General features: G+C 40.4%; 1 protein-coding gene across 4 annotated transcripts in view; it reads right to left on the bottom strand.

The window, feature by feature from the left end:
* Positions 1 to 27,672, bottom strand: part of ZDHHC14 (zDHHC palmitoyltransferase 14) — a 148,161-nt gene that overhangs the window by 20,091 nt on the left and 100,398 nt on the right. For all 4 annotated transcript variants that reach the window (XM_006114986.5, XM_006114988.5, XM_006114987.5 and 1 more), the window contains exons 4-5: positions 10,890 to 11,027; positions 5,124 to 5,172 (exon numbers count right to left, since the gene is read on the bottom strand). In XM_006114986.5, coding sequence (XP_006115048.1) covers positions 5,124 to 5,172; positions 10,890 to 11,027 — 187 coding nt within the window. The remainder of the gene's footprint in view (positions 1 to 5,123; positions 5,173 to 10,889; positions 11,028 to 27,672) is intronic.

The following is a 27,672-nucleotide window of genomic DNA, read 5'->3' as shown; positions in this document are numbered from 1 at the left end:
CCTAGAGAAAGAACCAGAGACCCCAGAGAGAAGGAGACTTCCCTGGTTTGGAAGGTTTGGCCAGGAAATAAACATTTTTAGAGTGAGTTTGTAGTAAGTTTGTCCTGAAGTTTTAGTGTACAGGCAGTCCCCGAGTTACGCGGATCTGACTTATGTCGGATCCGCAGTTACAAATGGGGCTTTTCTCGCCCTGAAGGACGGGAGCGGCGGAAGGCCCAGATGCGCCGCGGTCCGCCACCCCATCCTCCGGGGCAAGAAAAGCTGCTCCCCGTCTCCCTGGTCTGCAGGGAGACGGGAAGCTAAGCCTTGGAGCACGCCCACAACGGGACAACCCGGGCGCGCTTGAGCTATCCCCCTGTGGGCGTGCTCCGCGGCTTTGCTCCCCGTCCCCCGACCAGCAGACCAGGGAGATGGGGAGCAAAGCCTCGGAGCACACCAGCAGTGGGACAGCTGTGGCGTGACTTGACTGTCCCGCTGCCCGCGTGCTCTGCGGCTTTGCTCCGCGTCTCCCAGGTCAGCAGACTAGGGAGACGGAGCAAAGCCGTGGAGGACTTGGACGGTCCTGCCACCCCCGTCTCCCTCGTCTGCTGGGGTGGGAGGTGCAGCTAGTGCCCCCGCCAGCAGACCAGGCTTTTCTTGCCTACCCCTGGGGTAGAGCAGCTGGGGGCTGCCGGGTTGGTCCCGCAGCGCCGCTCTGGACCAACCCGGCAGCACCCCAGCTGATCTGCCCCAGGCATCCTGATTCAGCCGCTGCTGGTCAGCCACGCTACTGGAGCAACCCAGCAGCACCCCAGCTGCTCTGCCCCAGGCGTCCCCAAGTCAGCCGCTGCTGAAACTGACCAGCGGCTGACTACAGGAAGCCCGAGGCAGAGTTGCTCTGCCCCAGGCTTCCTGGAATCAGCCGCTGATCAGTTTCAGCAGCAGCTGACTTGGGGACGCCTGGGTTTCTTAAGTTGAATCTGTATGCAAGTCAGAACTGGCGTCCAGATTCAGCTGCGGTTGAAACTGATCATTTCAGCAGCGGCTGACGCTAGTTCCGACTTACATACAGATTCAACTTAAGAACAAACCTACAGTCCCTATCTTGTACGTAACCCGGGGACTGCCTGTATTAGTACCAAACTGTTTTCTGTCATTTTGAGTTTGTAATCTACTTTGCTCTGTCTGTTCTCACCTATTACCACCTTAATCCTACCGCTTGTACTTAATAAAATCACTTTTATTTTCTATTAAGCCGAGTGTAAATAATTCCTGGGGGAGCAATCAGTGTGTACATTCCCCCTTTCATTGTTAAAGGAGACTTACCCAAATAATTTATTGGAGGCTTTGATCCCATTCAGGGAGTGGTATTCCAGGAAGCTGGGTGCAAAACTGCATTTTTCTTCGACCTGAAGAGATTCAGTATCTGCATTGCTTCTTGGCGAGAAATGGGGGGTGGGAAAGAAGGGATTCTCAGTTCTGTGGCTTGGCTGTGAGAGACCAGGGTGCTTGCCCAGCAGGACAGGGTGGCGAGAAGCCCCAGAAAGCAAAAAGGAGAGTGGCAGTGGCCTTGTCAACACTCCAGGAATCACCCCCAAGAGATCATCTGTGACCTTACTCTGTCACAATCATGTCTGAGGAAATCAGTTATGCTCCTATCCTTATAGCAGACTGTTTCCTTGGGACAGAGTTAGGAAAAAATGTATTTGTCTTTAATTTCAACTGAAGACAAAGCCATTGTACCTAAAATATTTTCAGTCTTTTCTTTGTCAGCCCTACTGAATAATCCCTTTTAACAATGCATTGGAGGGTTAGGGTTAGGGTTTTTCAGGAAGTTAGCAGATTCTAGATCTCAAAGGGTCAGTGACTAAGTGCTCATAAGTACTCCCTTCTGAGTCTATTCTATACCTGGTATACCATCAAGTGTATGGAAAGTTTTGGAGCACAGTATCTCCCAGAGCAACCTACTGGGATGGGACCAATTACAGAACATTTCCTTATTAACTGTTGGTCATGGTTAATTAAGCAAACTGTTTTGCAACATCTCATATTGTAGGTATTCTTGAATAAGGTTTTTGCTATGTAGTTTCTGAGGACCTTAAGTTCATGGATGAATTTATGCTCATAGGACCTGAGTAAGGCAAGGAAGCATTAGGTCATCCTGACAGGCTTCACTATCTGTACCTGCCAGGGCTTCTGACTGAGGGAGAGAGACCTACCATTCTGGGCATATGTTAGCTTCTCACTTTCCAAGTGCCAGAGTGAACTGCTGAGCCTTGTGCTGGAGGACTCACTGAGCGTGAACTTAAGTTTTTTTTTTTATTCAAGTGATTTGGAATTTGCCTCTTTAGACAGTAAAAGGAATGAAGATAATTCACTTAAATAAGTGGTGTTTAAATGAAAATGCAGGAATTGTGAGGAAAACAGAGATATGGTGTAAAAGATTTGTCTTCAGTTTAATTTGTCAGGAACTCCCCATTCATCAAGATGAGCAAATAAAAAGGAAGCTCATTAGTTACTAAAAGGTAATGGATTTATAACATTATGGTTCTGTGCAGTTAGGCTCTGTTACTGAATGATATTGATAATAATGTTGTCTACTACCACTAGATACCTGTAAAACTCGGTTTCTCACATAGTATTATTAGCAAGATATGAGTTGAATAGCACGGTTTCCTCTATTCACAAACCATCTTGCCCCAAGAAAAAATTCCCAGTACTGCTGATGCAATTTATTTTTTGGGGTTTAGGAATTGCAACCAATCTATTAAACTGTCCAACATGTCACATTCTAAAAGAGCTGCTTCTATAAAACACTCTATTGAGCCTCTCAAACTGGCATGACTTCGAATGCAAATTATGAATAAAAAGCCTATTGTTCCTGTACAAGATCCACAAGTATGGAATCAATTACCTTTTGATGTAAGAACAATTGAAAGCTTTTCCCATTTTGAGAGAACTGAAAGACCTATCTATTATTAGAAGTGACTAATTTTTTTAGGTGGAAATTACTGTTGTGCTATTTAGGATAGATTGCTTGTTTGTGCTTCCTAAAAACGTGGCTTAGCTTAAAAATTGGCTATGGCTCAAAGATTCTACCTCATGAATACACAAATCAATGAACATGATAGAAGTTATATCTGCAGAATTTAGCTAACTTGATATTTTAGATATATTCAGGTGACAATGCTCAGGGATCAAATCTTGTCACTTTAGCCTTTTACTTATTCTTCAGCAAAAATTATAAAATTCTGTCAATTAATAAACTGAAGCTTTTCCACAAATCCATCCCAACCGGTGTGTGTGGTGTGGTTGGTTTTTTGTTTTTAATAGGCAAAACTGTCATTTTTGTGTACTTCTGGGCAAAAATCTAGGCTTGTGCACAAAAGTAAGTTATCTATGGCAAAATAGAAAAAAGGCTTTTCTTCTACAGAACCAATGAAAGAATGATTTTTGCACTGGCTTTGTGAGTGATGCAAATTGTTTTATGTATCTATATATCAGTCATCTACACATGCAAATGGGGAATTGGAAAGGCTTCATACAGAAATGTAAGTAGGAAGTTATGGCAGCTTCCTAATCATTTCTGTCTTATCTGTTCTTAACTGGGAGCAGAAGTCCTATTTCACTTGTAGTTGAGAGGTTGTGAAAATGGCAAGAATCTGATGGTAAATACTAAAATAGCACAGCGATGATGATGGAATGTCTACACCAGCCTGGCACTTCAGATAAAAGGGGTGAAAACAACGGTACATATGGAAGTGTTGCACTGCAACTTTCCTGTAAGATGCTGCATATGCAAATTTCAAAGTCCTGAGCTCACACTAATGTAGTCCTGGGATGTTAAAACTGTTAATTGTTTTAACTTAGGGACTGCTGCCTCTCCCCAACATGGCTGTGAGGATCTGCTGCCAGTCCTCTGCAGCTGGGGTTGCTCTGGCCCAATTTGGCTGTCCGCTGCTGGAGTTCACTGGCAATGTCAGTTAACCAGTTAACATATCACTAAGCCTCATGCTTACAAGTTAATTGTTTAACATACCTAATGCAATCCTCTTCAAAGATTTTAGTGCAAACTCAGGACCATTACATTCACACACACTGCCCACAAAAGTGAATTACAGCACAGCTCTTCAGTGCACTTTGCTATTTGTACCCTCTTAGTCCAAACTACAGGTCAGGGTAGAAATGTCTTGAGCTACATATATAAAGATAGTGGGTGGGTGGGGAAAGGAAATCTAACAAACAATTAGTTACCTGAATGTTATATAAGACAGTAAAATCTGTCTTAAAGGACAGACAAAATCAACATAAGAAATATTGTTCTGTTTGGTGCCTGTTAATATTTCAGTTATGTATTTTATAGTTAATTGGCTTTTTCTATCCCACCAAAAGTCAACAAATATCAAATATTTTCCTCTCATGAGAGCGTATGTGTTATTTACCAAATGCATCTCTTGAACGTGTGTGTGATTTCAATAAATGTTAAATGGACATTACATACGTTTACTTAGAAAATAATATACCACCCAAAAGATGAAAAATGGTAAAAAATGAGCTATTTTCTTTCCTAGATTCAACACTGAGGCTATGTCTACACTGAGAACTTTTGTGGCAGAAAATATGCTGAGGGACTCCTTAGCATAAGTCACGATATCATTAGCATATTTTCTGTCATTTCTTTTTGTGCGAGGGGTTTTTGCACATAAAGAAGCAGTGGAGCTGCTTCCATTTTGCACAAAAACCCCATTTTGTGCAAGATCCTTATGCCTCTCCCAGACAGGCATAAGGATCTTGCGCAAAACAGAGTTTTTGTGCAAAAAGGAAACATCCACACTGCTTCTTTTTGTGTAAAAACGCTTGGGTAAAAAGAAACGACAGAAAATATGCTCATGATGTTGCGACTTATGTTCATGAGTCCCTCATTAGCATATTTTCTGCTGTAAAAACTCGTAGTATAGACAAAGCCTAAATGAGAAATGATGCAGAAATGCAAGACCAAGTGGTGAAACCTCTCCTAAGAATATCCCAATTCCATAATCCAAGAACTGTAAAAAGAAAAAAAACCACACACACCCAAAAACCCAGATACACCTTCCTTAATATGAATGTAACAAAATCTACAGTGTATTTTAATGAAAGGATATCTTGCTGGACTGTCTTTGAGGGCATTTAAGAATCCTGCTTGCTGTGATCCTGTGGAAACAAAAACCAAATTTTAAAAATGAGTAAGAATTTTCAGTATAGGCTGCTTTCATCATAGATCACACCCATAGCTCAAAAACTGTGGAGCCTGAAGACCAATTGCATGATTATATTTTGAAAGTACTATAGCATACAAATTACTAAGGTGATTTTGAGATTTTGCTGAAGTTATTCAACAAAAAAGTGGCAGAATTATAAATATATCTAACATCTGCAGGTTATTTCTCAATAATACCAGATTGATATCTGCATAATTTCTTATGAATAAATTTCTAATTATCCTTTTGTTCTTTTTCCATCCTAATATGGAAAAGAAAAGATTTTAAGTTATATTTTCTTGAGACTTTTTAAAAGTTACTTTTGGACTTGAAAATCCTATACAATATACACCTTGCTATGACCCAAATTTCAGTTGCCCCTAGTTTACACTGTGTGCAACCAGGCAAGAACGTGCAAAGGAGGCAAGTACAGCTTTCTGGTCCTTGGGCTAGTTCAATGCCACCTCCTGCCCTTTATCTACATTAGGGCAACTTGAGAAGAGCTCCAATGTATGCTGATTGGCTATGGCCACCAGGGAAACATCTACTAATTGGGAAGAGTCTGAGAACAGCATGTTCTACACTCACTCCCTACACCAAAAATTAAATTCCTGAAAGGTGCTGAAAGCGATAGCTATGCCAGCTCCATGATCATTAGGGATTCCCACACCGGGCACATCTGTCTTCTTTCCAGGTCCTATGCATTGAAATGATACCAAGGCAATAAAGAAAACTGAAGAGAGTGGCCCTTAATATGACACAAATTATAAATAAGTTTGCATTCTTCTGTATCATTTAGCCATCATTCATTTAATACTTTTTTTAAAATTTCCCTTTTAAGAAAACCCTCCCTCTTTACCCAAAGATCTGATGGGGAAAAAAATAATCTTGATCATTTTTTTAAGAGACACCATTTCCATTGGCCACACCAGTGGTTTACAGTGGTCACTATTAAAAGAAGAAAAAATTACTTGCCTTATATTTTTCATTCTTGATTATTTTTGCAGGATTCTCACACTTTGGTGTTAGATTCCTGGCACAAGACTGGTATAATTGCCCAACTTCTCCAAGGCTTTGGGCCCTTAAGGATACCAGTAGCAGGTAGGTGTGTAACACTCCTTGTTGGTGGTCACATCCCTGTAGTGACTTCCTCCCAGAAACTGAAGGTTTCTCAAACCAAAAAAGTCAATCTCAAAAACAAAATACCTGAAAAATGAGTGCCTAAAAATGAATGACTATAAAGATAAAGTCCATATTGTAAAGGGTTTCCTGTCTGAAACTGAAAGAAGGTAGGTGGTTGAGCAAGAATCCTGCAAGAGGATGTCTTTGGAGGAGAAGAATTACTAAGGAAGTAATTTTCTGTTCTCCAAAGATACTCATTATATAGAATTCTCACTCCAGGAGAGAAAACAGCGCACAGATGTTTATTTAAAAAGGCATCATCAAACAACTACAGCAGGCAGAAAGAACCAAGCCAAAGTTGCTAATGTATATTCTTTTTAAAGTATAAAGGTAAGACAGCTCTCCTTCAAAAAAGTGCACCTATGACAGCCTAAAGGATTATTAACAATAATAATAATTATTATTTTAAAAAAGAGAAAACTAACTTCACACCTTTGGCCAACTCAAGGGATATGCCCACAAAGTCACAACACTTTAGGTGCTAGAAATTTGGACTTCAAGGGAGGTTCTGAAGCATTGAGGGACTGAGGCAAGATTTCTCCAATGCTTTGTATATATATATATATATGGAATAAGGACCACCTGACTATTTCGCATAAGCCTATAATGAAATTTTTCATGAGGTAGGCAGTGAAGGCTGAGGAAAATATTGTCAAGATAAATTAGCTCACGAAGGTAGAACTCCATAACTAACTTGCAAAAGCATCTCAGATGAGTCCAGAGCTCCTTATTCTTTTAAAATTGGCAAAGACTGATCAATCTAAAGAGCCTGAAGATAGCTCACTATAAGATAAAGTCAGTAACACTAGGAAAACCACCTTCCATATTAGAAACCTTGAACTAACAGATATGGAGTGGCTCAAAAAGAGCATTCCTGGAGCACATTAATATTCCATGACATCAGCAGCTTTTTAAATACCAGTTTCAAAAGCATCAGTCCACTGAGAACCACACAACAAATGGATAGACACATCTTTGACTAGCTCCTGACGGGTTGCTGCTAAATGAACCAAATGGGGTTATTCTTTAAATTAGATTAACACAGGAGAAGAAGATAAACAGTTTTTGAAAATCTTTATAAACCTTCAATATTAAGTCATTCTCTTAGCTTCCAAGATGGTAAGAAAACAAACCATTGGATCAAAACACTAATTCTACTGTGCTTTGTGCTCATCACACACAGAGCTTTCAGACTGGGATACAGAGAAGTATTATGGTTCTGAGTGATCTGTCGTGGCTAGGACTCTGAACTTGCTGAGAGAAGTTTGGCCATCCTTCTCAGTGCCTTCAGTAAAAGATGAGTGATTTCTCATTGGGGTGAATGGTGAAGGGAATCATGTTGACTATCCCATTGTGATAAAAGATTTGATTCACTACTTCCTGATCCAAGAGACCACTCATGAGGCTCTCACATATCTACTATGGAATATTTTTGGGTATCAGAGCGCTCTCTCTCTCATTGGAATGTCTTTCTGACACAAGAGACACAAACTTCTGCTGACTTGTTTATGTAAAACATGGTAGCCTGATTTTCCATTTGAATCAGTATAATCACAAGAGATATCAAAGAAATAGCCGTGTTTATCTTATCTTGATAAAACAAAACCAACAGTCGCGTAGCACTTTAGAGACTAACAAGATGGCTTATTAGGTGATGAGCTTTCATGGGGCAGACCTGATCTGAAGAAGTGGGTCTACCCCACAAAAGCTTACAGCTAATAAATCATCTTGTTAGTCTTTAAAGTGCTATATGACTGTTGCTTTTTTTTTGTTTTACCAAGGGATATCAAGTCTCTTAAGCTCTTCATTGAGTTCAGAACCTTCCATGTGCAGTTGTTGCTCTTGGAGAGTTCAAGTTCCTAGATAGTGGCCTTGTCATTAGATGAAAACATCTGAGGTCACCACTATCTGACTAGGATGATTTTTTATTCAGATTCCATTTTCTAGTTGAAGACTGTTTCTGGAGTATCAGGGAGGCCTAGAGGTTTGTAGTCCTCTGGGCCAGATGTAACATTCTTTCACTAGGCTCTCAGGGTATACTAGAAATAGTCTTTTGTGTAGACAGATCATGGGTTTTACGGCTACAGTTGTGGCCAGGAAAGTCAACAACTGTAGCATGGCAAAAGTGTCACCCACTATTCCTTGCATATCCTTTCTGCCAAACTGGCATTGTCCTGGATCCTACCACAGGGATAAGGCAGTGGAGAAACAGCCTGAAAAAAACAGAGGAAAGTATCTTTGAAGTTGCATGAATTCCAAAACACTGTAGAAAATCTAAAATTGCAAGGAAATGAACAGAAGCTTAGAAACACCAAAATTCAGAGATGCTTAAGTGAAGCACTCAGTGCCAAATACAAAGACAAGGATTAGGGAACTGAGATTCCTGGAGACTTCTCCTCTATCAACATTCATTGGCAAGCAGCAGCTAAACAACTGCAGGATTAAAAGAAGACAAAGATGATGATGAAAAAAAAATGGCTCTCGGAGGTAAGAAATACAGAAAAAATACCTGAAGCAGGACAGGCACTAAGGGAGCTGAAGAGTTGCAGCTGCAGTTAGATACAATTTCGGCAGAAAGCTCCTTCAAAGACTGCTGTCAGGAAAGGACTAGATACATCCAAAAGCTAAGGTTAAAGCAGTGGTGTAGCAATCAATCTTCAGTGCGGAGGTTGCTCAAATGCTTACCTGCTACCACTGCCTTTGGGGACCAAAAAAACTTTTGGTGTCTCATACTAGGGTGATGAAACTCCAGAGCAAGAATCCTGCACAGATGGTTCTTAATAAATGTCAGCATCTAATGTTTACTGAACAATATCTGCAACATCCAGAACGTGTTATGTGCTGTTCAAGCATATAGTGTGAAAATATCTGCCCCAATCTTAATCTATTTACCATGACTGTGGTAAATATTTTTTTTTCCCAATGGTGACCACTGTAAAGTAATAGTAAACTGGTAAATTCACCTGCTGTGTTGAAATCAAATACATGAGTTATCTCAGGGATTTCATGTTCTTTACAAAAAACACCCCAGTCTTTAGGAAGGAAAGGGAAATCAACTCATAACTGCAAAGGGTTTATACTCTCAGATAAGTCAGGTTTTAAAATACATTTAAAAAGGCAAACCAGAATAAGGGCATGGATAAAAACATTCCTCCTCATAACATGCTTTCCCTAAACATGCAAAATAAAAGCCTCACAGGTTTAAATAATAAACAATAAAAATAATTCCAATAATTAATGTTTCCTTATTTAGGACTATGAATGCTTTTCTAATTATAATATTCCAAGTATTATTAATATAGAACTGATGCGCCTAGCAGAAAGGACACACTATAAAAGTAAGTGCTCCATATTTCAAACTGATCTTGGTTTTAGTCTATGCTATACATTTGAAAGGATCTTAAATACTGTACATTTTTAGGTATCTTGTGAAAAGTCTTTGATTCTTCCTCTAAAGTGCACATGCTGAGGCAGGTTTTGTTTTTGAAAGGAAAGCAGCTTCATTTTTGTAGGATTCAAATAATTAAAAAAATTATATGTAGGCAGGTTTTTCTGTAGAACCATGTCTGTGAGCAATGCCATTAAGAGGCTAGCTGTAAAATGTGTTACACCAAAAGCTGGAATGAACTATGTATAATGTTTGAACTAATACGCAGCATAAAGCAACCTTACCAAAAAGGCCCAATTTTGAAAGTGGCCTTAAAAAGAAAAAAAGGCAGTTCAAGGGAGGCTATCCTTCTCTCCCACAGATGATACCAGTAGTTTTTGAAAATGTACTGGAGTTTGAAACACTTTTTCAATTATAGGAAGCTGAGATATATATTGGGATTATTAGGATTTATCAGCAATAGAAACTCCCTCCCCACCCAAAATACCTCTAAACACAATCCAGCATATATATAAAAACCAGTATCAAACTCATGATTATAACACTCACACTATCTTATCACATACACCCTATAATGTGCAGGGATGTTTTAAGAATGTCTATCCATTCAAGAATCTCTATGCATGTCTATGTCTAGGCAAACTATCTGGAAAAAAAATGCAGAATAGAGGGAGATGTAAAACTAGAGAGGAAATCAACAGAGGTTGTAAAACAGTTAAAACATATTCCCTAATTACACTTTTTGAATGGATGGCAGGTCCTTACTGTGGAAGAGCACGCTTAAAAAATCCTCTTTGTCCAAATGGAATTATCTGCAGTATAATATTGTGGGCACAAAGCATATGGCCTAGTCCTCAAGGGAACTGCCCACTAGATGACAAAGCTGAAAGAAAATTAAAAGTTGCTTTATAAGCTCTGCTACAGGAAGCCTAGCATAGGAATTCAGATTGCCATATCATGGCATATCACTGGAGGCTCTGAAATTTCAGAGAAATGATAGAAAAACAAACCCCAAACCCTAGATGATCAAAAGATTAAATTAAAAATAAAAACTCAAGCAAATGGCTACATACATAATCTGATTTCGCCAGCATACTTACGAAGGATGATGTGGGTGATAACGAATGCAAATATAAAGACTGTCAGAAAGGACAGAGATAAAATAAACATATAAAAAAATCTGTAGTTTCTTTTCCCCACACAGTTGCCTACCCAGGGACAATGGTGATCAAACCGTTCTGAAATGAGAGGTAGAAAAAAATGGAATATAATTAATAAAGTGCTACTTTAGACAAGAAAAGTCCTCTAAATAGTGTAAAACAAATTGTGATTTAATTGGTATATGCAAACTAGTCAGAGAATTTTTTTAGAAAATAAACATATTTTAATGCAATGTTACAACTATTTAAGGAATTAATGCATGACAGAGGTGCTTTTCTGTTAAAGTTCATGAACGTATGCTTAATACAACTAGAGAAATAAGCATACACATTATCACTATCACATATACAGTACAAGTTTAATTACTTGGATTTGATTTGGTCTTCAATGTAGTCTCTCTTCTACTAAAAGCTGTAAACTCTACCTACTACTGTAATTTTGTGCTATAATTTTAGATTATACGTTTGAGATTTCCCTGTGACCATTACCACCCATCAATTACAGTGCATAAAATATTTTATCTTCTGTTATTCAGTTAATAGTATCTTCCACCTTGCTGTTAGAACCAACAGTTCTACATGAAATCCCTCCTATGACAAAAGAATGATACTGATTGATGGAAAAGGGTTACACTTAAGACTTCGTTTTTCTTTCTTTTTTCTTTTGTCTTAGTTATTTTACCTATTGTGTTCTATGACATGATCCACTTCTCTAGCGGGCTGTCCTTGTTTGGTAAAGGTGGCTCTGTATGTGTCTATCCCGGAATTTCTCCTTGGAGCAAATTCTATGATATCTGAACACTTGGCTCTGGATTACTCATTTCTTGTTATATTTGGGGTAGTTACTGGATCACTGAAGATAGGCATGATTATATGTGGGTTTCTTGGATATAGTTGTCTGTAGGGTTCCATTGCTGAAGCTGATTGGGATTCCCAGGAATTTGACGCTAGTGTGGGAGCTTTCCAGAAAGAGTTTAATGAATAGTGCAGTCATGATGGTAGAAATCTACTAGCGTTTGTTTCCCTGCCTCCCCTTTCCTTTCTCCCCTATGACTGGAGGCATATTAATAGGCTACTTCATCTTGAATGGTACCTTGAATATGCATTCATTCTTTATAATAATGTTCCACCTTCCATTTATTTAGCTGTGACATTCTGAGTATGTTTCTCAGATCTGAAGGAGATCTCTGTGTAAGTTGGAAGTTTGTCTATCTTTACAATAGAAGTTGGTTCAATTAAAAAAATTGCCTCTCCCACATGGTGTCTCTAAAATTTTTAAATTGTAATGGAATCCAAGATTAGAAAATAACATACATGCTTTTATGCCTTCTCCCTCTCTCAGTCTAACTCCTATCCAGACCTGTTTGGTTTTCCCTAACTTTTCTGTCTCTGTTGACACATGCTAACCAACTATTTGTAGTTATACAGGAAAGGCTTGCAATAAATCTGAAACTTCAACGTCTATGCCAAAAAAAAAAAACAACCCAATCAAACAAACCAAAAAAAGAACATCTGTCCAAACACACTAGTTTGTTTTTATTGTGTTTTTATGTTTAAGACTTACATATCAGAATTTCCTTGAAGAATGTATTAGGATTTTCTTGATTTAGAAAGTTCAACAGCATGCACAACAGACATCTGAGTTTACTAGATTATTAGCTTTTTCAAGGTTTTGTGTGACAGTTGTTTGGACCATATATTTCTGCTATAAATCTATTTCAAATTCCTGAGTGGCTATTTAGGGTAAAGTTACTGAACCTTCTTGGGAATGAGGAAAATTCAGAACCAGCATCTTCAATCTTATCAAGCTACCGATAAATATTTCAGGTGTTTAAAATGTTGGGTGCTGTAAGCTTCTTTGCTGTCGTGGAATACACATTGAGCTCTTAAAATGATTAGAAGAGAGGATTACTCACCTCGTGCAGTAAGGGAGGTTTTTTGACAGTGGTGCTCCCTAAGGCTGTGTCTAGACTACATGCCTCTGTCGGCAGAGGCATGTAGATTAGACACATAGGCAAAGGCAAATGAAGCCGCGATTTAAATGATCGCGGCTTCATTTAAATTTACATGGCTGCCGCGCTGAGCCGACAAACAGCTGATCAGCTGTTTGTCCGCTCAGCGCGCTAGTCTGGACGCTCCCCTGCCGACATCAAAGCCCTTTGTCGGCAGCCCCGGTAAACCTCATCCCACGAGGAATAACGGGGCTGCCGACAAAGGGCTTTGATGTCGGCAGGGGAGCGTCCAGACTAGCGCGCTGAGCCGACAAACAGCTGATCAGCTGTTTGTCGGCTCAGCGCGGCAGCCATGTAAGTTTAAATGAAGCCGCGATCATTTAAATCGCAACTTCATTTGACTTTGCCAAACAAACAAATCTACATGGCTCCATTGACGGAGCCATGTAGTTTAGATGTACCCTAAGTGTCTAGAGCACCACTGCATCTCTAGTCAGAGAATTTAGGTAGCAGTGCCCTCGGTAGGCTGCGCACAGGGGGCACCCAGCATGCACCGGTGCAGCTACTCCACATGCACAGCCAACTTCAGTTCTGTCTAGATGGTTCCAAAGCAGAGGAGAAGAAGGGGAGGTGCAGCAGCACCTACAGGGACAACGATTTAGAAGAACCTTCCTTACTGCACAAGGTAAGTAACCCTCTCTTCTTCGAAAAGTGTCCTGGTGGGTGCTCCACCTTAGGTGATGATGAAGCAGTACTCATGCTTGGAGGATCGAGCTTCAGCTGATCATTAGTATGCATGGTAGCTAATATTGTCTGGCCAAAGTGAGTGTCATGAGACAGATAAGATTCAAGAGCCCAGTGTTTTGTAAAGGCATGAGCAAAAGACTGTGGAAGATCTGCAAATGTTCATGAGAGGTATGTTATTCAGGTAAGCTGTAGACATCGCCATTGCTCTTGTGGAATGAGCACGTAGCTGTAGCGGAGGGTCCCATCCAAAGGTACAGTAAGCCAATCTAATACAGGCCATGATCCATATGGGCAGCCTCTGTTTGGAGATTGGTATGCCCATGGATCTTTCTGTAGTCGACACAAATAACCTGTGGAGATTATAATATGGAGATCTGCATATCTGTCTTGTTCTGTCCAAATAAAATGCGACTGCTCCAGGGATGTTAAGAGTGTGCCACACAGCCTCTCTGCTACCTGCATGGAGTTTTATGAAGACAACAGGTAAATAAATAGGTTAATTACAATGAAAAGTATTTGGGACTTTTGGGAGGAATTTCAGGTGTGGGCATAGAATAACATTGTGCTTGTGGAATATTGTGAAAGGTGGATTTGCCACGAGAGCGTCACATTCTCCTACTCTTCTGGCAGAAGTGAAGGTGACTAAAATAACCAGCTTCATGGATAGGTGTAGCATCGAACAGGTGGTGAGAAGTTTAAAAGGCTTGCGGGTGAGTGCCCTAAGTACTACATTGAGATCCCAAGTGTCGTTGGGTTCTTTGTTGGTGGGTAAGTATTTTGGATTCCCTTTTGAAAACGTTTAGTGATAGGGTGAGTAAAAAGAGACTTATCTATTGAGAGGTGAAATGCAGTTACCACAGCCAAGTGAACCTTTAATGAGTTAAATGAGAGCTCTGAGGTTTTGAGAGATAACAAGTACTTTAGGTCTAAAGGTAGGGAGGCAGTCACAGGAGCCATTTGCTTCTGTTGGTACCACATAGAGAATCTTCACCACTTATAAATGTGACTTTTTCCTAGTTATTCTGTGTCTGTTGAGAAGAATCTCTTGTACCGGTCCAGGACATGTTGCCTCTACTGAGATGAGCCAGTCAGAAACCATACCTGCAGATGGAGAGTATGGACTTGTGGATGGTGTATGTGACCTCAGTTCTGAGTCAGGAGATGAGGGAGCATGGGGAAATGCCCTGGCTTCTTTGTAGACATATGCATCAGGTAAGGCATGTCTGTCTGGGGTAACAGTGAATGATTAATATTACTGTGGACCTGTCCTGCTTTATCTTGTTGATTACTCGATGGAGAAGTGGGATTGGGGGGAGCGCGTATGATAGTGGTGCGCTTCATGTTATTGTGAACGCATCCCCTAGAAAGCATAAATGACAATGCCCAAACGAGAACAGTACTGTGAACACTTCTTGTTGGCACTGGTGGCAAACAAGTCCACAACAGGGAATCCCCACTGACTGAACACTTGTAATAGGAGATTGGTATTGCTCTCCTATTCATGATTTGAACTGAAGTTCCTGCTGAGGGTGTCTGCCGTGGTATTATCCTTGTCCTGCAAATAGGTGGCTCAAAGATGTATGTGGTATGGGTTACACCATCTGCATAGCTGGACTGCTTCCATACAGAAGTGTTATGATCTGGCTCTGCCTTGGAAGTTTATGTAGTAAATGGCTGTCTGATTGTCTGCAGAAACTTGTACTGTTTTATTGCAGATTAGATATAAAAAGTGTTGGCAAGCATTGTTTACTGCCCTGAACTCTAATACGTTTATGTGTAACTTGAATTCCTTTGGGGATCATCGACCTTGCACCTTGAGTTTGCCGGTGTGTGCATCTCAACCCAGGAGAGATGCGTCTGAGGTGACAGTTATGGATGGTGGTTGTGGGTGGAAAAGTACTCTCTTGTACACATTGCCTGGATTTGTCCACCAAGCTAAGGACTATTTCACTTTGATAGGAATTGATGCTGTGGAAATCTGGCTTGTAAATAGCCCTTAGCCACAGCTGCATGAGTCTCATGTGTAATCTGGCATATTATACCACAAAGGTAGCTGTGACCGTGTGACCCAACAGTTGAAGTGACCTGGGGACTACTCTGAGCGATTTCTACCAGTTCTGTGATTGTCTGGAAACATTGTTGTGGAATACAGTCTATTACATTACCACTGTGCAGTCCAGGTGGGCTCCTATGAACTCTAATTTTTGTGTTGGTTTTGGTTTGCATTTTTGTAGGTTTATTTGCAAATGTAGGCTCTGAAACGTTGACACAGTCAACATGACTGCGTCTTCTGCCTCCTGATATGTTTGTGCTTTTAAAAGGCAGTTGTCGAGGCATGGAAATATAGTGACTCCTCACCTATGAAGGTATGCTACCATGAAAGCTAGCAGATTGGAAAAAGACCCTCTGGAGCTGTGGACAGAAGGAGAGCATGTTATATTGAAAATGTCCATTGTTGACTGTGAATTAAAGGTGTTTTCTGTGTGCTGTCTGAATTGACACATGGAAGTACAGGCTGCCCCCGACTTGTGACGCGATCGGCTTTGAGGATAGCGTCGCAAGTCGGGAGCATCTTAACTCCAGCTTGCATTTATGACAGGCATCGTACACCATCATAAATATGGGGCTGAGGACGTAAATCGGGGGATTTCGGCCCCTTCCACACTTACGGAAAAGGTTGTAAGTGAGGGGAGGTTGTAAATTGGGCCATCGTAAAGCCGGGGCCTCTGGTACACATCTTGACGATCGATACCCAATCTCCTTTCTCTAAGGCAGGGATTACTGTTGATAGGGCAACCATCTTGAACCCTTGCAGATGATGTTGTATAAACAAGCCTCTGCCTGAGCTTACTTGATTTTACTCATGCATTTTCTGAAACGATACTAACTGTAAGGTCTAAGGTTTTAAACTGCAACTCATTGTAATCTTTGTCAAACCTTGCAACTTGCTGTAATCTTTGTCAACCTTTGTAACTCTCAAACTTACTGTAAGTTGCAACTTAGTAAACTTTGTAACTCTCAGCCACTTTGCTTGTAACTTGCTCTAAACTGCATTCTCCCCTGAGTGAATGGAGAGAGTGAGTGTGTGTGTTTTTGAAGCTGCAATGTAAGACTGGAGCACATGGTAATGAGTCATCACAGACTGCTGCTTTTGCTGGATAAATGGAAGTCTGGGCATGCTCCCTGATGACAAGGTGAATGAGTCACAGGAGCCAGACACTATATAAGGAGAGGGAGCATATGTGAGACTCTTTCTTCCCCTGCTCCTGAGAAACTCCTCTCTATAGCCAGTGTCTCTCCTCCTGATCAGCTTCCCCAGCCATGATGAGCAGACAGACCCTCCAGGATCTACATGCCTTTGCTCCTTCTGCAACCCATATGCCTGTGTAAGTATGAGAGTGCCTGAGGGCAGGAATGAATGTGTGTGAATGAGTGAAGAGGGGTGTGTGTGTGTGTGTGTGTGTGTGTGTGTGTGTGTGTGTGTGTGTGTGTGTGAGAGAGTGAGAGAGCTCTGTATCTTCTTTAGTTTAAACACCTTTGGTAGCAGCTCTATCTTGTTTAGTTTATACCTTTAGTGGCAGCTCTATTTTCTTTAGTTTAATCTTGTAGTGCAAATAGTGGAGTGCTAATTCCTCAAACAGTAAACCCATACTAGTGTAACCCTGCGTGGTCTCCAGTGAGAATATATTTGGAGTAAAAGATGTATGTAGTGATTGAGCCTTCTTAAATTGAAAACTGGCCTCTATCCTCCCATTTTCTTTGTTATAAGGAAATACTGCGAGTAGAAACCCTTCCCTCTGTGATGTTGGAGCATGGGTTCAATCGCTCCCAGATGGAGCTGGTGGTTGAGCTCCTGGATTAGAATGTTCTCATGAGATGGGTCCCTGAAGAGGGAAGGGTAGGGTATGAATTGGAGGAATAAAACGAAAAGGGGATGCAGTAACTGTTCTTGACAGTGTCCAATACCCATCTGTCCATGGTGGTGAAGTCCAGTTTGGGTAGAAGGGTGTCAGATGATTGTGGATAGGATGTCCAGTTGCCTTACAGGTAAGTGGCCTATCACACCCTCAACCTGACCTTCAAAATGTTTGCCTGGAGCTCAAAGGTTGAGAAGTTGAGGGCTGGTTGGTGCAAACCAGACAAATAAAAAAACAGTAATCTTTCTTTTGACTATTCCTAGACACAATACTCGAGACTCAATAAAAATGTTAATCGAGGCCTTTAGCGGGTAAATAATATGCTGTGTAAAAATTCTGTTTTGACTATGTTATTATCACCTTCCATGGTGTAATCCCGACTAGTGAGGGGTTGTGTCATCAAATGACCTGCAACCACAGTGTTCTGCTACTGTTGCTCACAACCTGGGCCCCTAACAAACAGCTAACCAGTATGCAGGTCACACCTGAACATCTGTATAGAGCTGCAGTCTGCCAGAAATGCTCTAGTCAACACTCTGACTTTCACCAGCCTTGATTACCACTTGCAGAGTGACCCTGACACACTTCCAGTCCTGGATTTTCCCCAAAAATGTGTGTTCTGCACTGTTCAGTGCTCTTCCTGACAGTTCAAATATTAAGAGGTCTGTTGCTTCCGTAAGGTGTCAGTATTCAACAGTTTGCTACTTTAATTAGATCAATCAAACAATTCAGTTTAAACTCTACACTGGATAAAGAATAAACCAGGTTTTGTTTAACTACAAAGATACAGAGTTTAAGTGAACAGAAGGCATTAAAGTCAGAAATGACTGTAAGAGAAATAAAGATAAAATGCTGTCTAGTGCTAAAACTTAAAACTAGATTTTGTTCAAGGTAAAATCCTTACCACATGTTCCTATCAACATAGCTGACCAAATTCTCAAGTCAGCATCTGCCCTCAAAGCTCAAAAGGTTGACTTCTGTGTGTATCTTACATGAAAAAACAAGCAAAAGAGATGATATCTGGGGTGTTTTTGTCCTTCACTACCATAGTCCGTTCTCTCTTTCAAGTGATTCTTCTGAGAATTATTCCTTAAAGCAAGGTTTATTTAAACAGTAAGAGTGCTGGTGCTGTGGAATCTGAGAGTGAAGGTGCTCCAAAGCTCACTTTTCTCCCCGTGTATGCTGAAATGCAGATTTGCCTTGTCTCCCTCTTGTCTCAAAACCTTGTTTACTACTATATGTAAGATGAGGTAAGCACATATTCTTTTGTTTGAGCTAGAGCTGCTTAGCCACCCCTGCCTAATTGGGGCTCCCTAGGCTCAACACCAAAAGTTAATCTGTACTGCACTAATAACTATAGATCTATGGGCAAAGAGTCTATATCATGCAGTGCAATATTAGTGACCACAAAAGAATACTGAAATATTTTTTGGAATAATAAAAATATGTATGGTATGTACAGGTAACTTTATAATCACTTTCCAAATAAGATTTCTTTTTTTTGTAATTCCTTAACTACTTTTGCATAATGACAGTGAGTATCTAGAGAAGTAGTTTTGTTCATGCTTGGACCCAAAAGCATTAATGCCTGAAAAAAGTGACATCTTTCAAGATGGGAAGGAGAACTTTAGTGCCTAAGTTGGTACTTCTTAAATGGAAAATCTAACTTTTGAGGTCAAGCTTTATAAATATGGCACAATAGGTTGTGAACTATAACAAGGATTGATCGTACAGGGGACCCAAGACTTAAGCAAGAGACTGGCAAAATCATCATGGATCGTGAGACTCTGTCACTGATTCTAGGAAACACCGTGCTGTGTTTCATCACAATGTTCCACTGAGTCCATTAGACATTTATGAATTTTAAACATGCTTGTTAAGTTGTTAATTATAGTTTCATAGATTTAAATAATCCTTATGATTAATTATTTTCACTAGAAAACCAAGTTTAGAATAAATTCCATCATTTAAACAGCAGAACAAAAAGCTGCAGCAGGAGGCAGCTTTCATTTACAACTGCATTTTTTAAAAGCAATACACTATGTAATACTGAGAGAGTGATTGTTTTTACCATTTTGTTTCAAGGCTTAGATTAGACAGTAAAGGGTTATGAATGCCATTCTCTGCAATGACCACAGCTTCAGAGTTATGCCTTGTGAAATGAGGTTTACCGGAGCTGTTGACAAAAGCTTCCCTTGTCGACTGTGCCACATCTAGACTGCTATGCTGTACTGGATCAGCTGATCATCGGCACAGCGCGGCGGCCATTTTTATTTTAATGCAGCGGGGATTATTTAAATCCCTGCTTCTTTGACTATGCCGAATAAACTATTTTACATGGCTACGTCGACGGAGCCATGTAGTCTAGACATAGCCTTACAGAAACAATTGAGTCAGCACGAAGTGCTCATACAGTAGAATACTTCAAAAGCAGCAGCAGTAAAAGCTACAACCATTGTGAACAAAAATTCAAGTGAATAATTTTGTCACAGACAATGTTTCAAGTGTAGCAAAGATGTGAAGAAATCTAGAAGAAAATAATTAAAGGAGTCTGAAATTTACACTAGTTTTCATTTGATGCATCGTTTAGCCAAAGACTTTAATCAAACTCCAGAAATAAAGGAAAACGTTGCTGAAATTACACAATACTTCTCTCAAGTGTCACTGAAAAAAGGAGGAAGACCCAAACTAATTCTCCCCTAAGATGTATAATGGAATTCAGTGGTTGACTGATTTGAGCTACATATTAATAACTCGTCTATTTTGATGACTATATGTGAATAATATCATGATAAAGAAGATGGAACTATCACAGGTAAACTAGTCAACAAGGAACTAACAAGAAATATAGAAAATAAGTTCAGCATATTTCCATAGCATAGGACAAACTGCAGAAAGATTGTTGCTATACTACTGAAGCTGTTGAAAACAACACAGAACTTCAAGAGACACTGAAGAAAAAAATTCTCAACAAAATTAAAGAAGCATCTAATAATCATCCATCGATTTTGTCAGCCATAATAAATTTCAGGGCTGATGGAAAACCATTGAAGCAGTACATGTTTACTGATATTTTAAAGAAAGTCGCACCACTGAACTGGTGGAAGTCATTAGCTAAGCACCAGATACCAGAGATTGGTGAATTGGCAAAACACCCTTTTGAAAAGCAATACTCTTTTCTGCCAGCACTGAAAGAATATTTTCTAAATTCAGACTGATTCATTCAAAAAACTGAGAAACTGACCTGGAGTTGAACAACAGGTAGAAAAATGTGTCTGATTCTTCCACTTTATACATAAGTCTCCGTCATCATTTTTTTAAATCTAATTTTTAAGAGACAGAATCAGCATATTTGAAAATTTTCCCAGGCTGATCTGAAATAATTTAATTCACTAACCACAGTTAATCCCTCTATTCCTTTAGCAAATCATTTAGTTGTAAATGTGAAACATGGTTGATAAGAGAAGTTTATGTATATATATTAAAAGTACACTAAGACCCTGAAAATATTAAGCTTTATATTTGCTTCAATAAATGCATAGTGTACCCTTCTAGGCAGCTAAAAGATGAGCAAAATCTAGTGCAGTGGTCTTCAAACTGTGGTCCATGACTGCCTTGCAGGTGGGCCATGACTTGAGCTCAATGTCCTGCCTCTTCCCCCTCCCTCCCACACAGCAGGGAGCCCACACTGGTGCTCCTGCCTTGAGCCTCTGCCCCTGCGAAGTTTCACTGCCAGTGTCAGCTTCCCATGGGGTGAAAGCCCCAAACCTCACCACTGGAGCCAGTTCGCAGCATGTTGCCACTGCCCCTCCCCCTGATAGGGTAATAGCAGCACCCAGACATGGTGCCTGGAGGCTTTCCTCATTGCTCCCATTGGCTGGAGTCATGGCCAATGGGAGCAGCATGAGGATGTGCCTAGGACACAGTGCCTGGAAGTGGAGAGGGTGCAAAGGCATTTAAGTGCTTCCCCTATCTCTCATGCCCAGACCCCACACCGGCAGCTCCCTCACACACCCCTCTGCCAAGACCCCTACATCCTCAGCCCACTCCTGCACCCGTCCCCCGGCCAGACACCCTAACCCCAGCATGCTCCTGCATCTTCCTCTCTGGCCAGACACTTTACACACCTCCATCCTGTTCCTGCTCCCTCCCTCCCGGCCAGACAACCTACTCCCAGCCAGCTCCTGGCCCCAACCTCCCACCCTGACTTTGGACCCTCATCCCCACCTGCTCGCATAAGAACATAAGAGCGGCCGTATTGGGTCAGACCAAAGGTCCATCTAGCCCAGTATCCTGTCTGCCGACAGTGGCCAGCACTCCACCTCCTACTCATATCGTGCACACCAAACCCTATCTCATTCGCTAGCAGCCCCATCCCTCACATGGAAACCCTCATTTTTGGCCCCACTCCAAAGTAGGAGAGGAGAATTTACAAAATCCACTAATCCTGGAACCCTAGAAGTTTTAATTTGGCCTATGGGGAACCCTAAGTCTCAGTCCTCCCTGTCCCTCTTTCTTCCCTCCCCCCACAGGTGGGCCTGGAGCACTAGGGAAGTGAGGTGTCTCAGCTGGGGTTTTTTGGAGGTTTGTTGTTTTTTTTTTTGTTTTGCTTCTCACTTGTGTGGTCCCCAACTGATTTTTCTGTGGGTATGTAGCCCGCGACCCAAAAAAATGGTTCCCCATCCCTGCCATAAACACATACAATGTTGAGATCTTTTGTGTTGGACATACATTCATATTTTACTTTATTTAAAATGAATGCCCATTGTCCTGGATATCAAGCTAGCTAATTATTTTGAGATCCAAGACATCTGTGCATGCTTTGTAATATTTACAACTGTGGCTCTTTGTAGGATTCTGATGTCATAGTGTATGACTACATCTATTCAGGATTACAGATTTTGTACTTTGCATGGAAATTTGTACTTTTGGCTTTTATTTCTTCTTGAAATATCAATAACAGTAGTAAAATAAAAAGCCCTAAATAAATACTCTTTGTAAGCTACCAATAAATACATTTTGTAAGCTCTTTTTAAAAACAGAATGTGTCTATTTTCTCCAAGATCCTAATGAGAGAGATGTACACAAAGGAAAATAAACACAATAGTGCTGAATTAAATCCAATTCTAACAATTTCATAAGTCTTTAAAATTTAGAATATTATTATTAAAATCTTTGTATTTGATCCTTCATTCCTTACTCCGAATAGCTATTCTTATCGCATGTGATTAGTCCCATTTACTTCAAAATTACAATGCACCCAAAGAAGTCATTGTCTTGACAAAATTTTAACTGTTATTCTTTTGTAATGAAATTAGTGTAGAAACCAGAAATAAATTAAACAAAGGAGTGATTGCTAATTATATTTCTATAGATGCTGATACTGATTTGCAACATCTGTGGGGGACAACAGATAAAAGATCTTTGGCTATGTCTACAATGGCAGATGTTAATAGGGTTGCCAGCTGTCTGGTTTTCGCTGGGACAGCCATTTTTTCTGGCCCCTGTCCAGTAAAACCCCCCAGAAAATACCAGATTTTTTTTTTGTGCACTCAACAAGTTTGGTCTCCCGTAGGAGTAGGTTCCCCCCCCCCATGTTTGGGATTTTTGGAGAAAGCATCTGGCAAGGCTAGATATTAAGTGCTGGCAGTTACAGTGTTGCTCAAAGAGCATAGCAGGGAAACTGCTGCGTGTGTCCACACTGAGGTCCCTGTGATGGTGGAGTGCATTCACCTTAGCAGCTCTTTCAATGCCACAGAGAGTAGTGCATTGTGGTAAGTATCCTACTGTGCAAATGGCTATAGGATGCTTTGGGAAGGGTTTGCAATGCCACATGGGAAAGTCAGTGTCACATGATGCAGGTTTCTCAATCCCATTGCTCCATGGTCATCCTGTTGTATTGACAGCTGCTTTTCAACTGAGGTTCAGGGGAAGGAAGATAGTGACAGAGTGTTTTGGGAGACATCAGCACGCTGTCTTGTAAGTTCAGACAGTGACAGGAAACAACCTATCCTGAGGCAGGAGGAGGGGTAACCTTGACAGCTCTCTCACAGACATCTGCCTCTGTGTTCAAAAGCACCAGCATGCCACTGGAATGATCAGCTCTAGGATGCAGAACAAATCAGCATAGTATGCAAGCTGTCCAAAATAAAGCTCTGAAAGGGGATATGTGCATGCCAGTAAGGCAGATAGCTGAGTCTGAAACAATGAGCAGAGTGATCACTGGAAGGCTTACTGGCCATTTCCGGAGGTCAGGCACAACACAGCAAGTTATAGCACTGGAAGCTGATTTAATGTGCTATAACTTGCCAATGTATATTTGGCCTTTAAAGCTACTGACTTTGGGCATCTCTGTATGTTTAGTATGGACAAAGAGAAACTAATTCAGCCTTTGGGCCTCTACAATAGATAGAGTGAATAAATAAAGTAATAATTTCATTGATAAAACCTCCCCCGCAAAAGTGGTCAGGATGCTGAACTTTCATTAAAAGAATTTCTGATAGCTGCAAGAGATAAATATCTATGATAGCCTCTGTGTGATTTAGCAAGTCTACATCACATTAAAAAGTGATGTGAACTAAAATAGCACAGTAATTTTGTGAAAAATGGGATTCTGTTTTTGAATATATATTAGGGTGTTTTGCATGACTACAGCAGTAATTCAGAAAAAGCAACATGGGAATAGATATTTTAAAACTAGGAGCAACTGAGACATAAGTCAGTGTTCCATTCAACAGAAATAAGCCACACACACAGCAAATGTATTAAGATTACTTGTGGAATAAATAGAAAATGGCAGAAAGTTATCTTACTGAATAATGCCTTTTTGCACAAATCACATTTTAAAAACCCAACCTAGATGAAGATGTTTAATTTTATGAATAAATATATTTATTGGGGAAACACCCCAATAAATCCCATATCATTGTTCAGGGTAGTTACACAGAAATTAATTGTTAACATACATCAAATATAATACATAACATTTTACACTTTCCAACACTACTGCTACTAACAAATACCTGCCAATTAATAACCAAAATTGTCTTATTTGCAAGTACGTTAAGAGTAAAGTTTCCCAAGGAACTAATGGTAATTAGGAGCCTACCCTACTGGGCAGCCAGCAGGAGTTGAAAAGCAGCTAGGTGCCTACCCCTGTGTCTTTGAAAATCACCCAACATACACACCATTACAAGTCCAAATATGCATGTGCACATCTCCCAATACAGCTTCCAACTACAACATACACCATAGCCAAAACCCAAATGAGGTGGAGGAGAGGTGGGGGATAAGAAGGAGAAAGAGGAAGTCTAGAGAAATGGGGTATTCCTGCAACACACGACAGCCACTCTCAATAATGAAGGGCTCTGTTCCTCCGCATTCCTTACAAAAAGTCCTCCTCATTGCCTACTGAGATGCTCACATCACTTCTCTTTTTCAAGCTCTCCATTGTCATCCCAGCAGCAACTGTATAAAATGTAAACATTTGGTCACCACCTCCAAAACTCAATAAAACATGCTATCCCTTCCTAATGATCTTTTCTTATCAAGGTTTCTGTTACCTCTTCCACACACCCTTTGCTGCACCATCTTTCCTAACCCAGTCCACACACATGAGCCTCTCCTAAGATTATAGTTGTACTTTCTTTGACATGGTCTCCTCTATACATGATATGGCCTTCTTGAGTTAAATGTAAAGGAACACTATTCTCTTTTAAATCCCTCATAAAGAGGGTCTTCTGATGTGTTACTGATAGTCAATCTTATTAATTTGTATAAAAATACCTTTTTGTTGCTCCTCTTCTTTAACCTATTGTTTTTGTCTATCTTTCTCTAGATTGCAAATTCTGGACAGAGAGGATAGTTCCTGCCTCAAAGAAAGTGCTTAGTTGCAGTGGATACCACCATTAAAAATTAATAATAAAAGGGAGTTTGATTCATTTGTGCATCTAGTAGTTTGCATTATCTACAGTTTTTCCGTGAGGGCCTCAAACAACAGCACATCAACTGCTGCAAACGCTGCATGGATAACATCCGTTTAAAGTGTTTCAATTCTAATTTAAAACCCAGAGAAATATTCTTATTTGATCTATAATCAATAAAAAAACTGATTTCTATAAAAAACAGACTTTGGCTTACATTTGACCTATGTTGGTTTAAGAATTCTAATTATAATACAGGAGAAAAACATTTCCTGACCAACAGATAGAATTTTTACCATAACATCTAACACTTGATTTATTTACCAAAGAAACTGTCTACATGCATCTACTTGTTCTAACAACAAGAAGTCCTGTGGCACCTTATAGACTAACAGATTTATTGGAGCATAAGCTTTCGTGGGCAAAGACTCACTTTGTCAGATGCATGTATACCTGCCTCTGGAATTTCCACTACATGCATCTGACCAGGGCTCGCCGAACCGCAGCAAGCCCCGCTCGCCAGCTACGCTGTCCGGCGATCTGCGCATGCGCAGATCGCCCGAACCCAGCTCTTCCGGGTTACAATCTACTCGCCATGGGTGAGTAGGTTGTATTATTTGTCGAGCTCTGCATCTGACTAAGTGGATCTCTGCCCATGAAAGTGTATGCTCCAATAAATCTGTTAGTCTATAAGGTGCCACAGGACTTCTCGTTACTGCAGATTCAGACTAACACGGCTACCCCTCTGATACTTGTTCTAAGACCACCAAAGGCTACCTTTCCACATTCAACGTAGAATTCAATATATGGATATTCCCTAACTGTGAATCTATAATTCTTCCAATGTCTGCTTTATACCTAAAAAGATCATTGCAGCATACTGCAATTGCATTTCGGAGCTGGAGACATCTACTTTCTACATTATTTTCTTGACTGCAAAAGGTTCAGGATCACCAGTGTGTTAATCATTCATATTAATCCCCAAAAGTGTTGTAATTACACTGGAAAACTACATGAGTTCAAATTACCACACTTTAATTATCCTACTTACCCTCCAAAGAACAATCTTCAGGAAAAAGGCAAAAAAAGGATCTAAATGCTATTTCAGTTTACTATCTTAAAATAAAATCAGGGCCGGACAGCACTCATTTGCCAATGGCAAGTAAGACTTTCTTTGAGCAAAGACTTAATCATCAAATTTCTGTAGCTTTTAAAGTGAAATTAATTTTCCAGCCATTACATCAGAAGAGACAAATTTCCAAACATAAACTGGGTGTGAATGATATTGTATAATCTTTTTGAGTCTGCAGATGGCTGGAACTGACTGAAGATGTGAACTGTCTACAAACTATATCCTGATTGCAGAGCATAGCACAAGCCAATTATTCTGGAACTGTGATAGGAAAAGACTAACTTCTCCCACTCATTACAGCTTAGCCAAGACAGCTGAGCTACTCTGTGGCAGCTTCTCCAAACTCAAGGCTTGAGCACACTGCAATGCTTGCACCTGTTACATAAGCAGACTAACTATAGCAGCAGATCAAGCTATCTACCCCATGTAGTACTGTTGAGTTGGATGCAGGGGGTTTCCTGACTATCTTAGCTCTCTGCTAGCCAAGGGCCCCAAAAAATTGCTGCATTCCTTTTGCTGTGGAATGTCAGTGGTTCTCTCTTGATGGGTGGCAAGAAAGGACCAGGATTTGCCTTCAAAGAATGTGTGGATCACTTAATTTCATTTTCATGGGGGGTTAACTCCAAAGGTTTGTATACACTTTTTCCCCCTCCCACCAGCGTATATACACTGATGCAAACCGCAAAAGTAGTTGCACTGTCCAGTGTAAGAAGTGATCTGCACCCCAGATACTAACTAGAGTAAGATGCACTCCATATAATGTTTTGCTTTGTTGCACTGTATTTGAACTAGGGGAACGCATTTGCACAGCAATACTAGTGTAACTATAGCAGTGTGCATTGTAATCTCACTCAAGTTTATATCAACATAGCTCTTGCACTCAGAAGTACAAACCCCCGTGCAGATGCAGCTACCTAGACAGAAGAATACTTCAGTTGACCTAACTACTGCCACTCAGGAAGGAGGATTACCTATGACAGAAAAACCCCTTCCATTGCTGAAGAATGTATGTTATAGTGCTACACTGGCATAGCTACAGAGCTTTAGTTGTGC

This window comes from Pelodiscus sinensis, chromosome 3 (genome assembly GCF_052426305.1).
Source record: "Pelodiscus sinensis isolate ZL-2025 chromosome 3, ASM5242630v1, whole genome shotgun sequence".
In the NCBI taxonomy this organism is placed as follows: domain Eukaryota; kingdom Metazoa; phylum Chordata; order Testudines; family Trionychidae; genus Pelodiscus; species Pelodiscus sinensis.
Note: the sequence above shows the minus strand (reverse complement) of the source record. Positions and strands in the feature narration are given on the sequence as shown.